Source organism: Python bivittatus, unplaced genomic scaffold (genome assembly GCF_059951505.1).
Source record: "Python bivittatus isolate LINGU-HERP-01145 unplaced genomic scaffold, Pbiv_v1 ctg000020_np1212, whole genome shotgun sequence".
Lineage (NCBI taxonomy): Eukaryota > Metazoa > Chordata > Lepidosauria > Squamata > Pythonidae > Python > Python bivittatus.
The window spans coordinates 114,380,498-114,399,334 of NW_028277030.1; the positions used below are offsets into that span (position 1 = coordinate 114,380,498).

Sequence of the window (18,837 nt, forward strand, 5' to 3'; positions counted from 1 at the left end):
TTAATGGACAAAGGAGAGCAAAAAAAAAAAAAATAGGCCCCTTCCAAAATGATGACTGTACCTAATTGCCATTTGGCTGGTAAAATTGTCTCCATGAGTAGCCTTTCCAAAATATTGCATCAGAGAGGGGAGCAAAACCCTATGACAAAGTGCCATTTAGTAGCTGCATTTACTTATCTTTTTTCCTCTTTATTCCCCCATTTTATTGTAAGTCACTATTTCAAATTGCAGACTCTCTTGACAGAAAGGCAGTGGATAACATGCAGTAAATAAACAAAACTATTGCTTTTTATCTCCTAATATTTCCTTCGCGCTCTGCAAGGCAGCATTCACTTTTGGAATCTATTCCCAGGAAACTTACCAAGAACAATACATCCTTTGCACAGTGTTGATCAAAAGGAATTTCCAAATTAGAACAGAAAGCAGACAACCATCACTGTTGGTTTATGCTTCTATTCCTTGGGAAGTGTGACACAGATTTCAAATATATACCCCAAGAACTGCTTTCTTGCTTTAAACTCAAAATATACTATCAGAAAATCCTTAATGCAACAAGTAGGTTTATGCTTTTTAACACCTGCAGTCCTGTAATATGAGAAAAGAAAATAAATGTCCAACTTCTAATGGCCCTTTCATATTATATACAAAATGTGTGTATGCTATGGGATTTTCATATAAGTGTTTGGTTCCCTCTACCTATCAGAGAGAAGCAGGTAACCAGAAGGGTCACAAGCTAAGCTATCATAAATACCATTAGTCACCACTGGCTGAGCTATCCTAAACCTAAGAATTTCTGGCCACAATTACAGGTAGTCCTTGTTTAACGACTGCCTTGTACAGCGACCGTTTGCAGTTACAATGATGATGAAAAAGTAACTTAGCAACCAATCCTCACATTTACAACCTTCACAGGTCTGTAAAGCAAAGGAAAGCTGAAGTAAGATCATAAGCACAGTTGCGGTTTCACTTAGCAACTGCCTCACTTAACAATTAAGTTGCTGCTCCCAATTGTGGTCACTAAACAAGGACTACCTGTACTATGCTACTCAGCTTCTAAAAAGGAAGGAACACAAAAACATATAAAGGTCAATAACAAGAAATATGCTCAGCCTTGGAAACGTATAGGCATTTGAAAAATCAGCACACTGTGGTAAACATAGAAGCCTAAGGAAAGGAAATAGCAAGTGAGTGGTCCCAAAAAGTCAATTGGAACAGAGAAGAAAATAGACTCAGAGGAAAAGTATACATAGGTGTGAGCTGCAGAAATACAGAATGAAGTTCATACGTAGGTTTGAAATAACTACCCAAGTTTTGGGACTCAGTTAAAGCCACATATTTCTGCAATTATGCAAGAACTGAGTGCGGTACATAACAGATAAGATACAGACAAATAGATTGAGCTGGCTGAAGGACAAATACCTTAAATGACTTTATAGTTTGTTTAATTGAATTATGGCGATTGTAGTCAATCATATATTAATTATATTTCTAACATTTGTTATCCTATAGCTCAAGAATGCTACCAACTGGATAAGGAACTTGAAAGCAACAGATATAAAGACAAGCACTGTCTCCAATTTTCTCTTTTTATAGAAAGCTTTTGAAAAGGTGATTGCCTCGCAGCTTCAGAGGGACCTAGATGAAGTGAGTTATCTGGACCCTTCAACGCTAGGGTACAGGACTGAAATGGCATTGGTTGCACTCGTGGACAATCTCTGGAAGAAGCAGGATGGGGGCAGTGCATCCATCCTTGTTCTCCTTGATCTCTCAGCAGCCTTCAATACCATTGACCATGGTAATTTTCTGGACTGGCTCCAGGGATTTGGAGCTGGGAACACAGTGTTATTTATGCTAGTTCTTCTCGTTCCTCCAGAATTGGCTCCAAGTTGTGTTGGGGGGGGAAGGTTTGCCCCACAGCCCTTCTTATGTAGGGTGCCTCCAGGCTTCACTCTCTCCCCACTCCTATTTAATATCTACATAAAGCTGCTAAGTCAGGTCATTTCAACAGCATGGGGTGAAATATTATCAATCTGCTGATGATACTCAGCTATACATCTCTGCTCCTGGCTGGCCAAGCAATGTTGTGGAGGTTCAGTCTCAGTACCTGAAAGCTGTAGAAGTCTGGATGGGGAAGAGAAGGCTCCAGCTCAATCCTAGCAAAACCACTCTGGCTTCTGTTATTAGGGACTTCTGGACTTGGTGATTTTCTCCTGGATGGAGTTGCACTACCCCAGACAAAATCAGTAGGTAATTTGGGGGTCCTTCTTGACTCACGACTCCTGTTCAAAGAGCAGGTGACAGCGGTGGCCAGGGGGGCCTTTGAAGAGCTTCATGTTGTGCACTAATTGCACCCCTTCCTGGATCAGGAGGCAGTGCTTTGGTTACCTCCTGAATGGATCACTGCAATGTGCTCGACATGGGGCTGCCCATGAAGAGCATCCAGAAGCTTCAATTGGTCCAGAATGCAGCAGCATGGGCAATTATGGATTTGGCTCATTATGCCACGTTATACCTTTGCTCCACAAACTGCACTGGCTCCCAATCTGCCTCCAGGTGCAATTCAAGGTGCTGGTTATTATCTATAAAACTTTACATAGCATGGGGCCAGGGTATTTGAAGGACCACATTACTCCCATTGTCCCATTAGGTCAGGAAGGAGGAGCATGTTCCAGATCCCATCAGTCAGGGACTGTCATCTATCAGGACTCAGAAAGCATGCCTTTTCCATAGCTGTGCCTGCCTTCTGGAACATGATACTGCCCAAGGTTTGGATGGCCCTGACTCTGCTCACCTTTTAGAAAGCCTTAAAGACCTCATTGTTTCCACAGGCATAGGGGCCAAGAGAATAATTGAGCCATGCTGCTGGTGTGTGGTGTTTTCAGGTGCCACTATGCACTTAGTTGGCTGGGAAATGTACACACACACACACACACTCATATAGCATTTTTAATCGTTGTTAGCCATCCAGAGTTACAGCCATATAAATTGACATAAATAAACTACTTAAAATGTAACATACCAATAGCACAGGAATATTAACTTTCAAGGCAGCCATACAAAAAATGCCATTTTCTTTATATTAAAACCTTAGAATTACACTTCATCCTCAAGATTTTCAGGTTTCTTGGCAAAGAATTTTGGTGATCATAAAGATATATGATGACAAAAATATATGTTTGTCATTATATCTTTCTCCAAACAGTTTAAAGGGTAGCCTTTAAAAAGTTTAGTAGACAACTTGTCTGAAGGAGGATAGAACTGTAAATACAGTGGTACCTCTACTTACGAACGCCCCTACATACGAAAATTTCGAGATACGACCAGCTCCGGCACCAAAAATTTACCTCTACTTACAAACTCGCCTCGACTTACGAACCAGATCCGCAGCCATTTTCCCTGCTGCCACGTGGTCGTGGCTTCCTGTGGGCGAGATCGCGGTAGCAAGGAGACGTTCGGTGAGGCTTGTGGTGTGTTTTGTGGCGTTTTGGAAGGTTTTGGAAGGTGTTTGGTGTGCTTGTCAGCATGGCTCCAAAGAAAATGCAGAGCAGGCTTGGCAAGAATAAGGCTTTGAAGAAAAAAGTGACGATCGAACTTAAGAAGGACATTATAGAAAAGCACGATCGTGGTATTCGTGTGACTGATCTGGCCTCAGAGTACCAGATGGCGAAGTCGACCATCTCGACTATTCTGAAGAATAAAGATGCCATCAGAGGAGCTGATGTGGCAAAAGGAGTGACAATCTTAACGAGGAAGAGGACACAAGTGGTGGAAGAGGTGGAAAAGCTGTTGTTGGTGTGGCTGAATGAGAAACAGCTGGCAGGTGATAGCGTGAGTGAAGCTATCATCTGTGAAAAAGCCAGGAAGCTGCACAGTGATTTACTGCGGGAAAACCCCTCTACCAGTGCAGCAAGTGAGGAATTTAAAGCCAGCAGAGGCTGGTTTGAGAAATTCCGAAAGAGAAGTAGCATCCACAGTGTGGCAAGACATGGTGAGGCTTCCAGTTCTGACAAGGCTGCTGCAGAAGCCTACCAGAAAGACTTTGAGGACTTCATGAAGGTGGAAGGATACGTCGCTCAGCAAGTGTTCAACTGCGATGAGACAGGGCTCTTCTGGAAGAAGATGCCAAACAGAACTTACATCACGCGGGAGGAAAAGGCACTGCCAGGGCACAAGCCCATGAAGGACAGATTGACCCTTTTGCTGTGTGCGAATGCAAGCGGTGACCTGAAGATTAAGCCGCTGCTCGTGTACCATTCCCAGACCCCTCGTGCGTTCAGGGACCACAATGTGAACAAGGCCAGACTGCCTGTCATGTGGAGGGCCAATGTGAGAGCGTGAGTCACAAGGCAGTTGTTCATGGAATGGCTGCACGAGGTGTTCGCACCCAGCGTTAAAAAATACCTGTCTGAGAACCAGCTGCCTGAAAGGTGCCTTCTCCTGATGGACAATGCCCCGGCACACCCTCCAGCCTTGGTGGATGACGTGGACGCCGAGTACGACTTCATAAAGGTCAAGTTCCTCCCCCCCAACACGACACCTCTTCTGCAGCCCATGGACCAGCAAGTGATCTGCAACTTTAAAAAGTTGTACACAAAGGTGCTCTTCGCCAGGTGTTTCAATGTCACCGAAGAAACATCCTTGACTCTCAAAGAGTTTTGGAAAAAACATTTCAATGTCCTCCACTGCATCAGCCTCATTGACAAAGCCTGGGGAGATGTCACCTGCTGGACCTTAAACTCAGCCTGGAGGAAACTGTGGCCAGAATGTGTTGCTGAACATGAGTTTGAAGGGTCTGATGCAGAGGTAGTGGAGGAGATTGTGTCCATGGGCAAGAGCATGGGTCTGGTTGTGGATGATGTGGACATAAAGGAGCTTGTTGAGGACCATAAGGAGGAGCTGACCACAGAAGAACTTGCTCAGCTCCAGAGTGAGCAACAGAAAGCGCTTGGCGAGGAGCATTCCACTGAGGAAGAGGAGGAGGGGGAGGAGGTGAGCAGTGATGCGATAAAATCCATCATGCAGAAATGGAATGAGTGCCAGGATTTCATTGAGAAGCACCACCCCAACAGAACTGTGACAACCAGAGCGTTGAACATGATGAACGACGACGTGTTCTCTCATTTCTGGAGGGTTATGCAGCGCAGGAAAAAACAACGGACTTTAGACAGGTTTTTCCCCAGAACTGAGCCTGCAGCTAAGAGGCAAAGAAGAGAGGAAACCCCTGAAGGAGACCTCCCTGATGTCCTTTTGGAGGGGGACTCTCCCTCCAAACAATAACTGCCTCCCCACCCCATTCTCCCTCTTCATACTGTGCTTTTTTCCATGTTTTTGTGGTTTAAAAATAAAATGCATATGTCTCAGAACTGTTTAACCGTATGTATTTACATTGAACCTTATGGGGGAAATGTGCCTCGACTTGTGACCAAATTCGGAGGGCGGGTTAGCCATATTTACATTGAACCTTATGGGGATATTTGCCTCGTGGTGCGACCAAATTCGGAGGGCAGAACGGATTAACCGTATTTACATTGAACCTTATGGGAAAATTTACCTCAACTTGCGACCAACTCGACTTGTGATCAGAGTCACGGAACGGATTAAGTTCGTAAGTAGAGGTACCACTGTAGTATAATATTCCTCTATTGGGTAGAAGACAAGACAGGGTCTTCAGGGGAAGGTTATGAACTGGCACTCAGAAAGCTGCCACCTTTTTTAACTGGGCATGCTCAACAGTAGTATGACCCAAGAGACTGGTAGCAATTCCATCTCCCTAATTACATTTTGCAATGTATGCTTATGTTAAAATTGATAGGCCACTCTTCAGCTTATGGCTGCCCAGGCCAAAACAGTCTTCTGTGGAGAATATCACTAAGTACAGTGGTACCTTGGGTTACGAACGCCTCTGCTTACGAACTTTTCAGGTTGCGACCACCTCCGGCCGCAAAAATTTACCTCGGTTTGCGAACTCCGCCTCAGGGTACGAACCGGATCTGCGGCCATTTTCCTCCGTGACACGTGATCCGCGGCCATTTTCTGCCCGTGCCACATGGTCCGCAGCCATTTTTCTGCCTGTGCCACGTGGTCCGCGGCCGTTTTTCCGCCCTGCCGCACAGTCCGCAGCCGTTTTTCCGCCCGTGCCACATGGTCTGCGGCCGTTTTTCCGCCCTGCCGCGCGGTCCGCGGCCGTTTTTCCGCCCGTGCCACATGGTCCGCAACCGTTTTTCCACCCTGCCGCGCAGTCCACGGCCGTTTTTCCACCCTGCCGCGTGGTCCGCGGCCGTTTTTCCACCCTTGACGCGTGGTCCGCGGACGCCGGAACGGATTAACGGTAATTACATTGAACCTTATGGGAAAATTTGCTTCCGGTTGCGAAGAAATCGGGTTGCGACCAGAGTCACGGAACGGATTAATTCATAACCCGAGGTACCACTGTATTCCAAATGGATTAATTTATAAAAATGCAACTTAGCTCAACTCAGCACAACCGAAATTACTGAAGGTGCTGACTGGAAAAGAACCGGGCTGAAGCTATTGGATCAGATCTATACCTACATCTATACCTACAGCTGCCTTTTCCATTCCTCCATCCCTCAAGTATCCCAAGCACCCAAATCTATGGGTATATTTTCAGATATAAGGCAACACAATATAAAAGAAATCTAATCTGAGACTTTTTTGCCTAGTAAATATTCAATATTTGTGGTAACCTCCAAAAATACAAAGAGTAACTTTATTGTTTTCTAGCAATTTTAGCTCATATTAAGAAAGTACTACACAATAATTGTAACACTCTGAAAGGTGAGTGCAACTGCAAAACTGCAGCTGTTTGCACACTCAAGCATCAGTACCCCAGTGGGAATCGAAACAGGCTACCTGTTTTGTATGCACATCAATGTTGCATACATGTACAAAGGGGCAGGGCTTCAATCGCAATGCTGCAACCACCATGTTGCCTCTTTTGACCCACCCTGCAGACAGCACCGCACTCAAGGCTACACAGCAACAAATATGCAAAATTTAATATAGTACTAATTCTATTTCTCTTTCAAGTACTACAGACCATTTTAATTGACAAGTCCTATCATGACAATTTGACAAGCCATTTGATGCTGGATGGACAGAGGCTTGACCAAAATTTGTACCAAAATGCTCTACCTTCATCTTGAACATAATTTAATAACTAAGCCTCAAAGATAAGCACTGCTTACTGTCATTCAATCTCAATCACATTTCAATGCATATTCAAACTATTAAGTAATCTCATTGACCTTACCTTCCTCAACCCCCCAAAAAGTGTATTTTTCTCCAGTTCAAATTCTCTGTCAAGTTCCTCTTCATATTCTGCAGAAATAAGAAATCTTTAGTCAAACAACAATAGCACAATACTATCAGCTCCTCTTACAGAGAGGAGACATAAGAAAAACTAAATTCCAAGTACTGTTATTAGGAATGAAACTGCAAGGACACTGAGTCTAAGGGAAGTAAGAGTTATTACAGAATACATTAATATATTAGGAACTGTCAACTGTTAGATGAGATCTCTGACCCTCACAACTTGTCCAATTTGATCAAGATGTCACACAGAAAAGAACAAAAATAAAAGGTGCAAAGTTTCCAATTCATAGAGAAGGGAAAATCTGAACAAAGAGAACTTTTTCTATGTTGAGAACTGCAACAACTTTCATTTACTAAACTGCATCTTCTATAGGCTTCCTAATGTAAGCAAGTTAGCCATCTCTCCTCAGAATGCTCTATCTTTAAAAGTTAGCAAACAGCAGCAACAGTATAATATGAATGAGACTTTTTAAAATGACATCAGGACTGTTATAAGAAGAGTGAATATCAGCTGCATGAAGGCTCAACATTAACAGTATTAAGCAAAAATATGTTAAAAAGAAAAGAAGAGAGTCCGTAGTACAATATCTGGTAATAATGTTTATTGTATTTCATTTTATATATTCCTCTTTTATATGGAGCTTTATTCAAATTTAATTAATCAGTAAAAAGCAAATCAGCTAATAATTGCTTAATTGATCAATAGTTCTAATAAGTGTATATGTACATTTCTATTGCCTGTAGCTACTGTCCACTAAATACCAATGGAGACAGCTAGAAAAGGGAATGTAATAAATGCTTTACAAACATTTCCTATGTCTAATGCATTGGATATCAAATAGATTCTCTCCAGCGATTACTTCTTAACAAAAGCCAATAAATTTCCATTTTTGGGTCCTACCAGAAAGAACGCTTCAAAGGTTCAAGCCATTAACTGAGCACAGCTTAGAAGGAAAGCAGCTTTCAAAATGAGGAGCTAAACTCTTGATTTATCACCTTTGGTTTTCTGAGGAGATTCTTAATATCTACCTAATGAAATTCATCTCTCAAAGGAATGAGTTTTTCCTCTTATTTTCTGATACCCAAAATAAATTTCAGGGGCAGGACATCATCTTCTTTGAGAATGTTTTTCTTTTCTTTTCTTTTTTCTCTTCTTTTTGCCTGGTTACCCAGCAGCCCCTCTTGATCCAGAGCAACTGTCTTGCAGAAAGCAACTAAAAGATGCAGAATCAGATATATTTTATTCCAAAGATACTGAACTTTATTTATTTTATTGGAAGTAGAGGCTGCCTGACTCCTGCATGACCCTGGGCAGCTTACATTTTAAAAATAAAAACCATAAAATGAAAACAAAATAGTTTACCTTTGGGATTATTTACAGTATACAAAATTTTATCAGGCTGACTCTGAAACATGAAAGGCTGTTTCTGCCTAGTATTCCAGCCACTGACTGGATTAATTAAGCAAATACTTCAAATACTGTTGAATGTGTATTTGAAATTCAACTGATTCCAGTCTGAATAATAATCAGGTAGATGTTCCTAATAGGGAGAGTAGTTTTACCGTGGAACCAATTACCAAGAGAAGTGATAACCTTCATGGAATATACTCCAACAGAGACAAGACAACCTTCTGACAGATCAGTGGAAGGATTATTATAACATTCTGCATCTCTGCAACTCATTTTCCCCAACTAGAAAGAACATCCAACAACCTTCACTAACCTGTAGTTTTCCATTTCCACAGTCCCAATCCAGCATGATCATCAGACTTAAGAAGGCTGACTGAGACCCTTTTCAGGGAGTGAATATCATTAAGCCCAGTGGGATTTCTAAGATGTCTATATATGCATTAGACTACAAATTAACTTAGGAATTGAGACTACAAATCAACAGAAAGGCTGCTTTCAATGACTTGCATTTGTTTGTATAATGCAGAAAACATTTAAAAGTTTGAATCCAAAACAAACTCAGACAAGAAGCACATAAAACCTAAATAAAATCAGAGGCCGAGTGTAAATTTATGATCTGAAAAGCGTAACAACAGAAACATATCTGAAGTTGGAAAACCTAAACGGACCACAATGTTGGTGTCAGGTAAGCCCTTTTGGGGAAGACATTCCACAATTGTGGAGCCACAACTCAGAAGAAGCTCTGTTTTGTAGTTATTTCATTGGGGGGGCACCTGAAGGAGAACCACGAGTGTTGACACTAATTATAAAGAAATGGCAGAAGGAAAAACTGCCCTGAGCTATTTAGAGAGTTAAAGGATTAACACCAGTATCTGGAAATCTATCTCTGGAGAGGAGAGCTGAAAATCAAGTTCATATCACCAATTACTAGGGATCAGTATCTCTAATTATATGTCCCTTTGTCTGGATTTAATTGATAATTGTAAGTTTCTTTGGTAGCCATTCCTAGCTGCAAATTGCAGCAGGGTGTTTGTTAAGTGAAATAAATCATCATCAGGAAAATGAGAGGGATAAAAGCACATAAAGTCAAATAAGGACTACAAGTCATTTCATCTTACAAAACACGGACCTAACAATTTCCTATGCAACATGACAGAGAGGGAGATGACTTCCACTCAAACTCCATCAAAATTACTAGTAATTTTCTAAATTGTGTGTAGATGTTGGCTGGTGTGTAAAAAGCTTTAACCAAAAAAAAAAAAAAAAAGCTTAATATGCCTCGTGTCTATCCCAGGAGGCATAATATTGTTTCCCTTCTTTGGCAATTAGATCTAGCTAGCATGACTAGAATTTTGAAACATTTCTAGGCTCCAGGAACTAAATAATTACATTAAAAAGTGTCCATCCTAATATCTAATCTAGAAATGTGGATTCTACACTAGGACTATATAGCTGCATACACATTTGATTTAAGCAGTACCAACGGATAGAACATGTTCACCCACACTTGTTCCAAAACATATTTCTCCCTTCAAATCCAGATAGTTCTAGTCTGCAGTGCTGAGGGGAATATTTTTTTTAAATCTCTCTGTATAGTTTCTGTTGCCAGTTCAGAGATGCTCATACGGATGATTCAGAAGGATTTGTTTTGAAGACAATGCCTTCATAAACAGTACGGTGTGGAAAAATGAGCATAAATATCTGAGAACTTTAACATCGGCAATAAGAATCATAATGACAGGCATTTATGATATTTCATGGGTACCACCAACCCCAGAATAGGTTGAGGAAATTAACAACTAATGTCTATCTGCTAAATTAACCATTCTCCAAAGGTGGTATATTTAAAGTAAATGCTCAACTTTCCAATTCTGTTACAATTAGTATTTTGATCAGAATAATCCAGAAATGTCTGCGGAAACATGCTCCATTAATGCCCTGTACTACTAGTTCATCTCATTCCATTTTGCCTCGTCCATTTTAACACCTTTCTGTTGTGCTGCTGAGACAAAATTCTACTACATAGTCAACCACTGACAGTTTACCTATTTTATAGTATTTTCTACTATGCCTACTAAGCACAATTTTCAAGAAGCTACTTATAACTGCCCACTCAGTATAAACATTCTTGAACCGTGTATCTGGAAAGGCCCATCACATCGCACTGCTATTACCAAAGCCCTTGCCTGGCAATTTTCAAGACAGCAGCCATAACAGAATCGGATGCTACACACATTATTGTTGAAGACTTATGTTGAGTTTCAGATTACTCAAAACCAATCTTAAATTCAATCTGTTCCAACAAATTACGCATTTCTTGTGATGATTGAGGTCTCGGTTTAAATATGAGGATATTTAAATAATGAAGGATATTCTTATTAGCACCTTTATTTTGTTTTCTGTACATCAAGATAGATTATCAGATCAAAAACTAGAGATAAAAATAATTTGAAATGTTAGAGGTTAAAACATCTAACATCCTAATGATAATTGTTTATATAAACCACCTTGTTACTTGTTATATTACTTATTTCAACAATCTAAAAACTGTTTTACTATCTCCTCCTAGTGGAAAAAATGAAGAACAGCAAGAGTCACTTTACAGTGATTATCTATCTATATATTACTAAAACTCCCATTGCATTTATGTGTTTGTCTGTTTGTACCCTCAAGTTAGCCCAAATGGTGCATTCTACCACAACAATTTTTGAATCAAGTTACCTAAAATTGCTAACCTAAAGAAGGCGTAAAAAAATCAAGGATTCATTACTCCTGTGGAATTGAAATTTCCATGATGTTCAGACCAGTTCAGATCTTCCTTTGCTGTTGCACATATGAATGACAAAGAATCTCATGTCTACCTGCTGTTCTAAGACCATAATAAAGTTAGTCACTTGCATCTTGTTTCTGAATTATCAAATTGCACTGCAATTGGAACTAGACCTGAGCAAACCTCCATGACAACAAATAAACTGTTATCCTGGGAGTGGGATAATAATACTGTATTCTGTTCCCACATACTGTATCTTGTCAGTCAACAGTTCTGCTTCTCTCAGATCATCAGTCTCAGATTCGTCTGAGAGCCAAGAGCCAAGAGCTCACTGGGCAAACCCATGACTTTCTAGTAGGTAAACAGTTGTACATGTGACAATACATTAAACAGGCCATACACAACTATTTCTTTTTAAACAGGAGCAATGGGGGGTGATGAATTGAGAATAAGTCAGAGTAGACTACCTCCAGACTGACATGAAGCAGGTCAGACTATTTGTACAGCTCAGTAGCCAGCTACAAAATGGCTTGGGCAGTCCCTACACAGCCCTATTGGGATGCGGAAGGTCAAAAAAAGAGACTGGTCCAGCTTTCTTATCCTGTTGCTAAACTTATGCAGACCCATAACTTGCCTGTCTCCTTAAGCGTTTCTTCCCTTTTTATCTATCTTATTTATGAGCTGGAATTCCTTTTGTGCTCACAGGGCTGGCTTTCCCTCACAAACACACCTTACTTTTATTCTCCTGGCTTCAGCTGCTACAGCCACTTACTGTAGCAGGGCTTTTAAAAACAAAGATATGTGTATTAATAACTGGTTGCACTAGAGGAAATTTAGGTCAGTTGTGTCCCCCAAGAATGGTGATGTTTATCCAGGGATGGTAAACAGTGATTAAAGAGTAAATATGAGCAATTTAAGGCTGAAGGAATGTGAAGGAATCGCCTAGTAAATTTAAGTAATGAAGTAATAAAAAGTACTTAAAGTAATTTAAGATGATTAGGAAATATTAATTTACTTTGGGTTCAGCTTTGTGTGCTAGTTGACTAAAGCAGAAAGTCACTGAAGATGATTATGACATTCAGAGAAATAGAATCATGCCAGAACCAATTAGAACAACAATTTTTTTAAAAAAACCCTCAATAACAGACTTGCTGGCTTGGAATTCTGGGAGTTCTAGTCCCAAGACTTTGTGACAGCATCAGGTCAGGAGAGCACAATCTAAAACAAGACTCATATAAAATAACTTTCCCCAATTCAGTGTAAAGAACTGGTTACAGACAAAGCATCTTTCAAAATGTACTTAATTAAAAAGATAATGAAGCCATCGGTTAAGCTTATAAATGTAAGACTATAACAGAAAACTAGCAACCACTGACTAAGACTACTTAAATTAATTAAAGGTGGTTTGTCCCTGGGAGGTCCTCCCACATTCTTGGCTCCAAATGAAACAGCAGTTGGGAGCTGTAGCCAGGGGGGCTTTGCCCTGCTTCAGCTGATGTGCCGCTTGTGACCCTATTTGGACCAGGACACACTGACAACGTAACTCATGTCCTGATCACCACTCAGTTGAACTATCACAATACAATGTACGTGGGGCTATCTTTGGAGATGATCTGGAAACTGCAACTGATGCAAAACATGGTGACTAGGCTATTGGTGGGACAACCCTACCATGTAGAACAGCATTTATTTTAAAATCATTCTACTGGTTCCAGTAGGCTTCCCAGCTTACTTCAGAGCACTGGTTACCTTCAGAGCACTTCACAGAAGAGCACTGGGCTATATCAAGCAACGTCTTGCCAGAAGTGAATCTGGAGTCATCTAGAGAGGGCCCACTAAGAGTACCCCTCCCCACAAGTAAACAGGATGTAGATGAGATAACAGACCTTCTCTGGGGTAGCCCCTGTTTTGTAAAGCACTCTGTCCTCAGAGATAGGTGCAACACTTATCTTCCCTGTTTTTCATTAAGTAAGTAAAAACAACATTCCCTTCCATCATGACTTTAGCCCAAGCTGTGAAAAAATACAGACCTGGCCTTGGGAAGGGAGAAGGGAACAATATACCATTAAGGGAGGACAAAAAAGAATTCAGACCTGAGAAGTAGAAAGAAACCCAAAATAACCTTGCCTTGATTTTGTTTGGTCTAAGATGGAACAGAGAAAAACTCTGGCAGGCTTTCAAGGTTCTGTTATTCTACCCTATAATAATAAAGAACATTATCGCTTGCAAACAGATATGCATAGGCTATGATATTCAAAAGAGAAACAACTGAAAGGGTGTTTTGCACTGAATTTTCTGTCACATTCTATGAAGCCAAGGAAGCTTCTGTTACCAATGGGTTTAAACATTTTGTTAAATAAGTTAACTAATAACCAATGTGCAAAATGTTTCAACAGCTGTGATTCATGCAAAACCATAACAAAATGTAGGTAGCACATGCCAGATGAAATCTTGACCCCTGTATACATTTCAATCTTGTGCTCAAATGGTCTATAGAAAGATAGTTTGGTTTATCACCTGCCTTTGGACTAGTTAAATTTAGCAATTTGCATATTGCAACTCTACACAAACACACAATATGCAATATCTTTTGGTGGGAAACAAAAAGTAGATTTAGAGTTACACATTAAGCCATGTGATCTGCTAGTTTGCCCTTTAGCAGTATGCTACGTGAACCCAGCCATAGATATTTTTCTTATAAGGGAAATACCTTTTTTTTTCCATTCTTCTTAAAGAGCCTTCTTTAATTGATTCTTTAGTTAAATCTGTTGATTGGTTTTTGTTTTTTATAAGAGCAGCATGACTATAAAAGTAACATCTTTCCCCCCTTCTCCTCAGTCCAAAAAGAGTAGCTTGAAGTGAGCAGGATCAATTCAGGTTAGGGAAAAGTCATATGAGAAAGGGATTAAAGAGTCTACTCCAAAAAACAGCATTGCTCTGATCAGAATGAGAGTTTCATCGCCCCACAAACACTTTACTATTTAAAACTATATCTACTCTCCCACAACAATCCACTTTGGCTTTTTGTTTTTAAACATGTTTATTTTTAAAGTTCTTGACTTTACTGGCACCTTTCTCTGTTAAACGTTAGCCATATTGTACAAAACTTTCCACTACACAAGAAAAATATTCTATAGGATTATTTTTAAAAAAGGAAAAATGCATTTTCATTGTTCTTTCCTCAAAAATACATTCATAAGCCAATATTCAGATCAGTTTTGCCTCTTTCAGATAAAAAGCAAGTGTCAAATTATCATTTCTAGTGGTTTCTTCCTAGGTAAAGCACAGGCTTTGAATTAAAAGAAGGCACTTAACTTATACCTTGTTCCACAAGGACTCCTCTAGAGCTCTTTGCTCACTCAAAGAAAGCATATGCACAAGCAAAATGATTCAGTGCCATATCCTGCTTGGGACTGTAGGAAAGCAGAAAGCAGTAAATTTACTTCAATTTACTGAGAAGTACAAAAGCAAAAAATAATACCTAAAGATAATAGGTCTGTAATTGGGACTTACCTTGAGAAGCTTGGAAGACTTCATAGAAAGAATAAAAATGAAAGCCAAAAGAAAGAAACAAGTAAAGATACAGTTCCCATCTAGGCAAAATCTCTGATTGGAAGAACATTTTTAGGCTTCTCAACCCTTAGGAGGACATCCTAGTAATATACCTAAAAACAATGAGATAATAAGTTTAGTTAGTCCGATACCGAAACGTCAGAACAGTACAGGATCACAGAAATCTGAAATTTGAGGAAGGATTTCAAAATTTATTTTTGGAAGCTTTTTCTCCTTTCCTTCATCTTGCAGACAAGGGAAGATGGAAAGGGGAAGAGTTTAGGATTCCAATTAGGGTTGCTTACTTTGGGTTCCTAAGTACCTAAGATGAGATGCTGGAGAGTAGAACAGAAGGCATGTGCATATATAACATACATAGGCAGGCAGGCAGGCAGGCAAAAAATCTACAAAAAATAACGGATTTCCTTTTTTACTCCAACCCAAGTTCCAGGCCAAAATCAGGTTCCCGCCCCCAAATATTTCTTCTGCTTTGACTTCCCATTCCTGAATGGGCAAAGTATAAGCAAAACAATCTAGCATTTCCTAGAACTGTCTGGAACTACGGAAAGCCAACATGGCCATTATGGCTACACAACAGTGAAGGAGACAGCATCGTGGTCTGATCTGACACAGGACAGCTTCTTGTTTCTGAACTACAGTTAAGAAACCGTTTTCCCCACTGGAGAGAGAGGAAATTTATGAGTGCAAAAAATGTAGACAGGAACGTATAATAGCACATCCTGCTACTGAATCACAACTAAGCAGTAGGTTCTATGACAGGAATGGAGAAGCATGGCGTCCTAGCTACTGCTGGACTTCAGCCCTCAGCATCCTTCATCATCGATCTTGTTGGCTGAGGCTCCTGGTGTTTCCACAACATCAAGGTCATTGGTTCCACATCCCTACCCTATGTAGTTAAGAGCAGTATTTCTCAACCTTGGTAACCGGAAACTCTGTGGATTTCATCTCCCAGAATTCCCCAGCCAGCAGGGTTGGCTGGGGAATTCTGGGAGATGAAGTCCACACCGTTTCAAGCTGCCAAGGTTGTGAAACACTGGTTAACAGCAATACTAAAATGGAAACATTAAATTTTTATGCTGTAATCTGATGCCTACTTCCATAAGAGTAAACTCTTCTGAATTCAACTGATTATTTTCAACAAATTTTTGACTAAACATGTACAGGTCTGCTACATGTCTATCAACACTTATAGGTTTGTATTATATGCACAAGCCTGTTTAATATCTTTGAAAGGATTTGATTCCAAGAAAAGTCAGAGTGTGAACTGTTTAACTTTAAAAAATAATTACAAGAACCAAATAGCAGAATCTCTGTAAATTTCTTCTTTCACCTTTTTCTTTCTTTCTTTCCTTTCTTTCTTTTTTGCTTATTTATATCTCATGTTTTTAAACAATATGCTTGGAAGCAAGATTTGTTTTACTACTGATCTTTATAAGCCATTCTGGAAAATTGTTTTGGCAAACAGTGGAACCCAAATGCTATATATAAATAAATAAAGTGTAGGGGTTTCTTCTATAGATACACCAAGATCTAAAAGTAACCATTTATTTATTTCCTGCTTACCCATTCACTGCAGTTTGAAGACGGATCTTCGTTCTTTTTCTGAAGAAGGCATCTGAAACATCGATAAAACATTTAGCCCTTACATCTTTTAATAGCATAGTCAAAGAACTGTCTGGATTGATTCTGAATTAATCTGCTTCCTTCTGCTGTGTCTGTCCTTGGCTTATAAAAAAAAACACTAACATAGCTGCTCAAAATATGGTCGATACGTTCACTGAATTCAACAAAGCCTACCTCTCCATTTATGTGCATAGTACAAAGGCGGAATTCTTTTCAAATATATTGTGAAGTAAGATCGTGTGGTGCTAAGAGCAGATTAATAGTAGGCCAAGATATCCCCACCATTACCAGCAGGCTACCAGGTCACAGACAAACAGTCTGAGAAGATGTAATGTGCTGTGAGAATAACCTTGAGAGACAGGAGAAAGAGCAGCAGCCAGGGCAATGGTCAGACAAGAGATATCTCAGCCCACAGAGGGAATGGGGATGTAGAAAGCAACTCTGAAATGGCCCTCCCTGGTTCTCTGGAACATGAAGGCAGGGGAGGGGGAATGCACTTTCAGACTTGCAAGATTCTGTTACTGTAACCTTACAATAAAGATAGTATTAGTACCCAGAGTTTTGGTTTCCTGGTCTGGAAGGGCTGATGGATGGTGGTGGATCAGTTAATACATATTTTTTTTAAATGACAGCCATCCTCCTTAATAGGCAAACAACCCTGTATTTTTTCAACATTGCATCTTTTAAAATACATAAGAACAACAAGCAAATATGTTGATTCTTATCTGATTTTTACATTACAGTACTTTCTACCACCCCACTAGCTGAACCTAAATGCAGGTTGCACTTGAACAGGGGACTCATCACACTACCAGAAGCCACATGAAGATGCCAGAGGACAGTCCACCGTGGCACGGGCTGATCCTGCGAAAGGAAACAGGAGTCCGTGAACACATCGAGACTCACTTCTAAGCAAACCTGGTTAGGAGTGCCAAATTAAGCACGTTTACTTTGACTCACTCCTAGCGGGCAGAGTCTTGCCTACTGACGCCCTTATAACGCGCGCAGCAGCTCCGCTACTTTTCGTGGATTTTTTGCTCCTGCACAGAAACGACGTCTCTTTAACAACGTGTCTTTGTATTTCATCCGGCACGAGGCACCGGGGCCTTTCAAAGCCTCGAGGCAGGAATTCAGCCAAGCGTTCGTTCTCCCCGACAAGACGCTTTTCAGAGCAGAAACAAGCATTTGTGCCAGAGACGCGCAAATCGCCGCTAACAGCCCTTAACCAACTAACAACGCGGAACAAACAGATGCACCGACCTGCGACGGAGCAAACACCGCCCGCCTCCTTGCGCGGCATGAGCCCGCCTTTCACGCTTCCGGCTCCGGCCCAATAGGCCGCGGCTCCGCCTCTTCTTCGCCGCGGGGCAGGCGTTTTTGCGCTACCAACTGCGGGTCTTCACCCGGCGGGTTTACTCCAGTGACAACGGAGTGGATGGCGGTAGGGCTTCTTTCTGTCCGTGCATTCGCCTGCAGGGATGCTCAGGAGCAGCATCTCAAAACTCCATTTCGCCTGTCTGCGCTGTGCAGTCAGTCTCATATTCTCTTTTCCTCTTTGGCGTCTGGCGGGCAACGATGAGGAGCAAGGTAGCCTAGCTGCACTGGAAGAACGGTGGTTCCTGCAACCTGCAGAGCTTTTTTTAAGACTGCAAAAACCGGAAGTAGCATTTGAGGATTACTTCTCATTGCTTCTTACGTCAATATGTTTTTTCCTCCGTGTTTTAATCGTGACATTAAGTCAATACCCTGGCAAATGAGCGGGTGGGGAACTCAATACTAAACCTCTGGGGATTAAATTTTAACTGATTCGTTTTGCTGCTTTGAAGTTCATAAAAGCTCAAATTCGGAAGCTGAACCTTATTTTGGATGGAGCCCTTTTATCCCCACCCCCAGCTCCCCCCTTAGTAACCTCCATAGAACACAGTAGACTTATGAGTGATTTTAGGTGTGTGTTGTATTAACTGTCTTGTGCAAACACCCCTGAAGGTTGGGGGGGGGGTAATGGGAGCATGGGTCTAACACAAATGAAAGTACAAATTTGAGGTAGATTGCTATAATCAATGAATAGTATTTTGGGCCATCTCCATGAATGGAGGTTCTGTGCTATACTCCTATTTGTGCTTGT

At 40.9% G+C, this 18,837-nt stretch overlaps 1 protein-coding gene across 1 annotated transcript in view; it reads right to left on the reverse strand.

Annotated features, from left to right (window-relative positions):
- Positions 1-18,012, reverse strand: part of HHAT (hedgehog acyltransferase) — a 195,595-nt gene extending 177,583 nt beyond the window's left edge. The window contains exons 1-3 of the mRNA XM_088132577.1: positions 17,673-18,012; positions 14,838-14,870; positions 7,274-7,341 (exon numbers count right to left, since the gene is read on the reverse strand). Of these exons, the coding sequence (XP_087988703.1) occupies positions 7,274-7,341; positions 14,838-14,870; positions 17,673-18,012 (441 nt within the window). The remainder of the gene's footprint in view (positions 1-7,273; positions 7,342-14,837; positions 14,871-17,672) is intronic.
- Between the last annotated feature and the right edge of the window lie 825 nt (positions 18,013-18,837).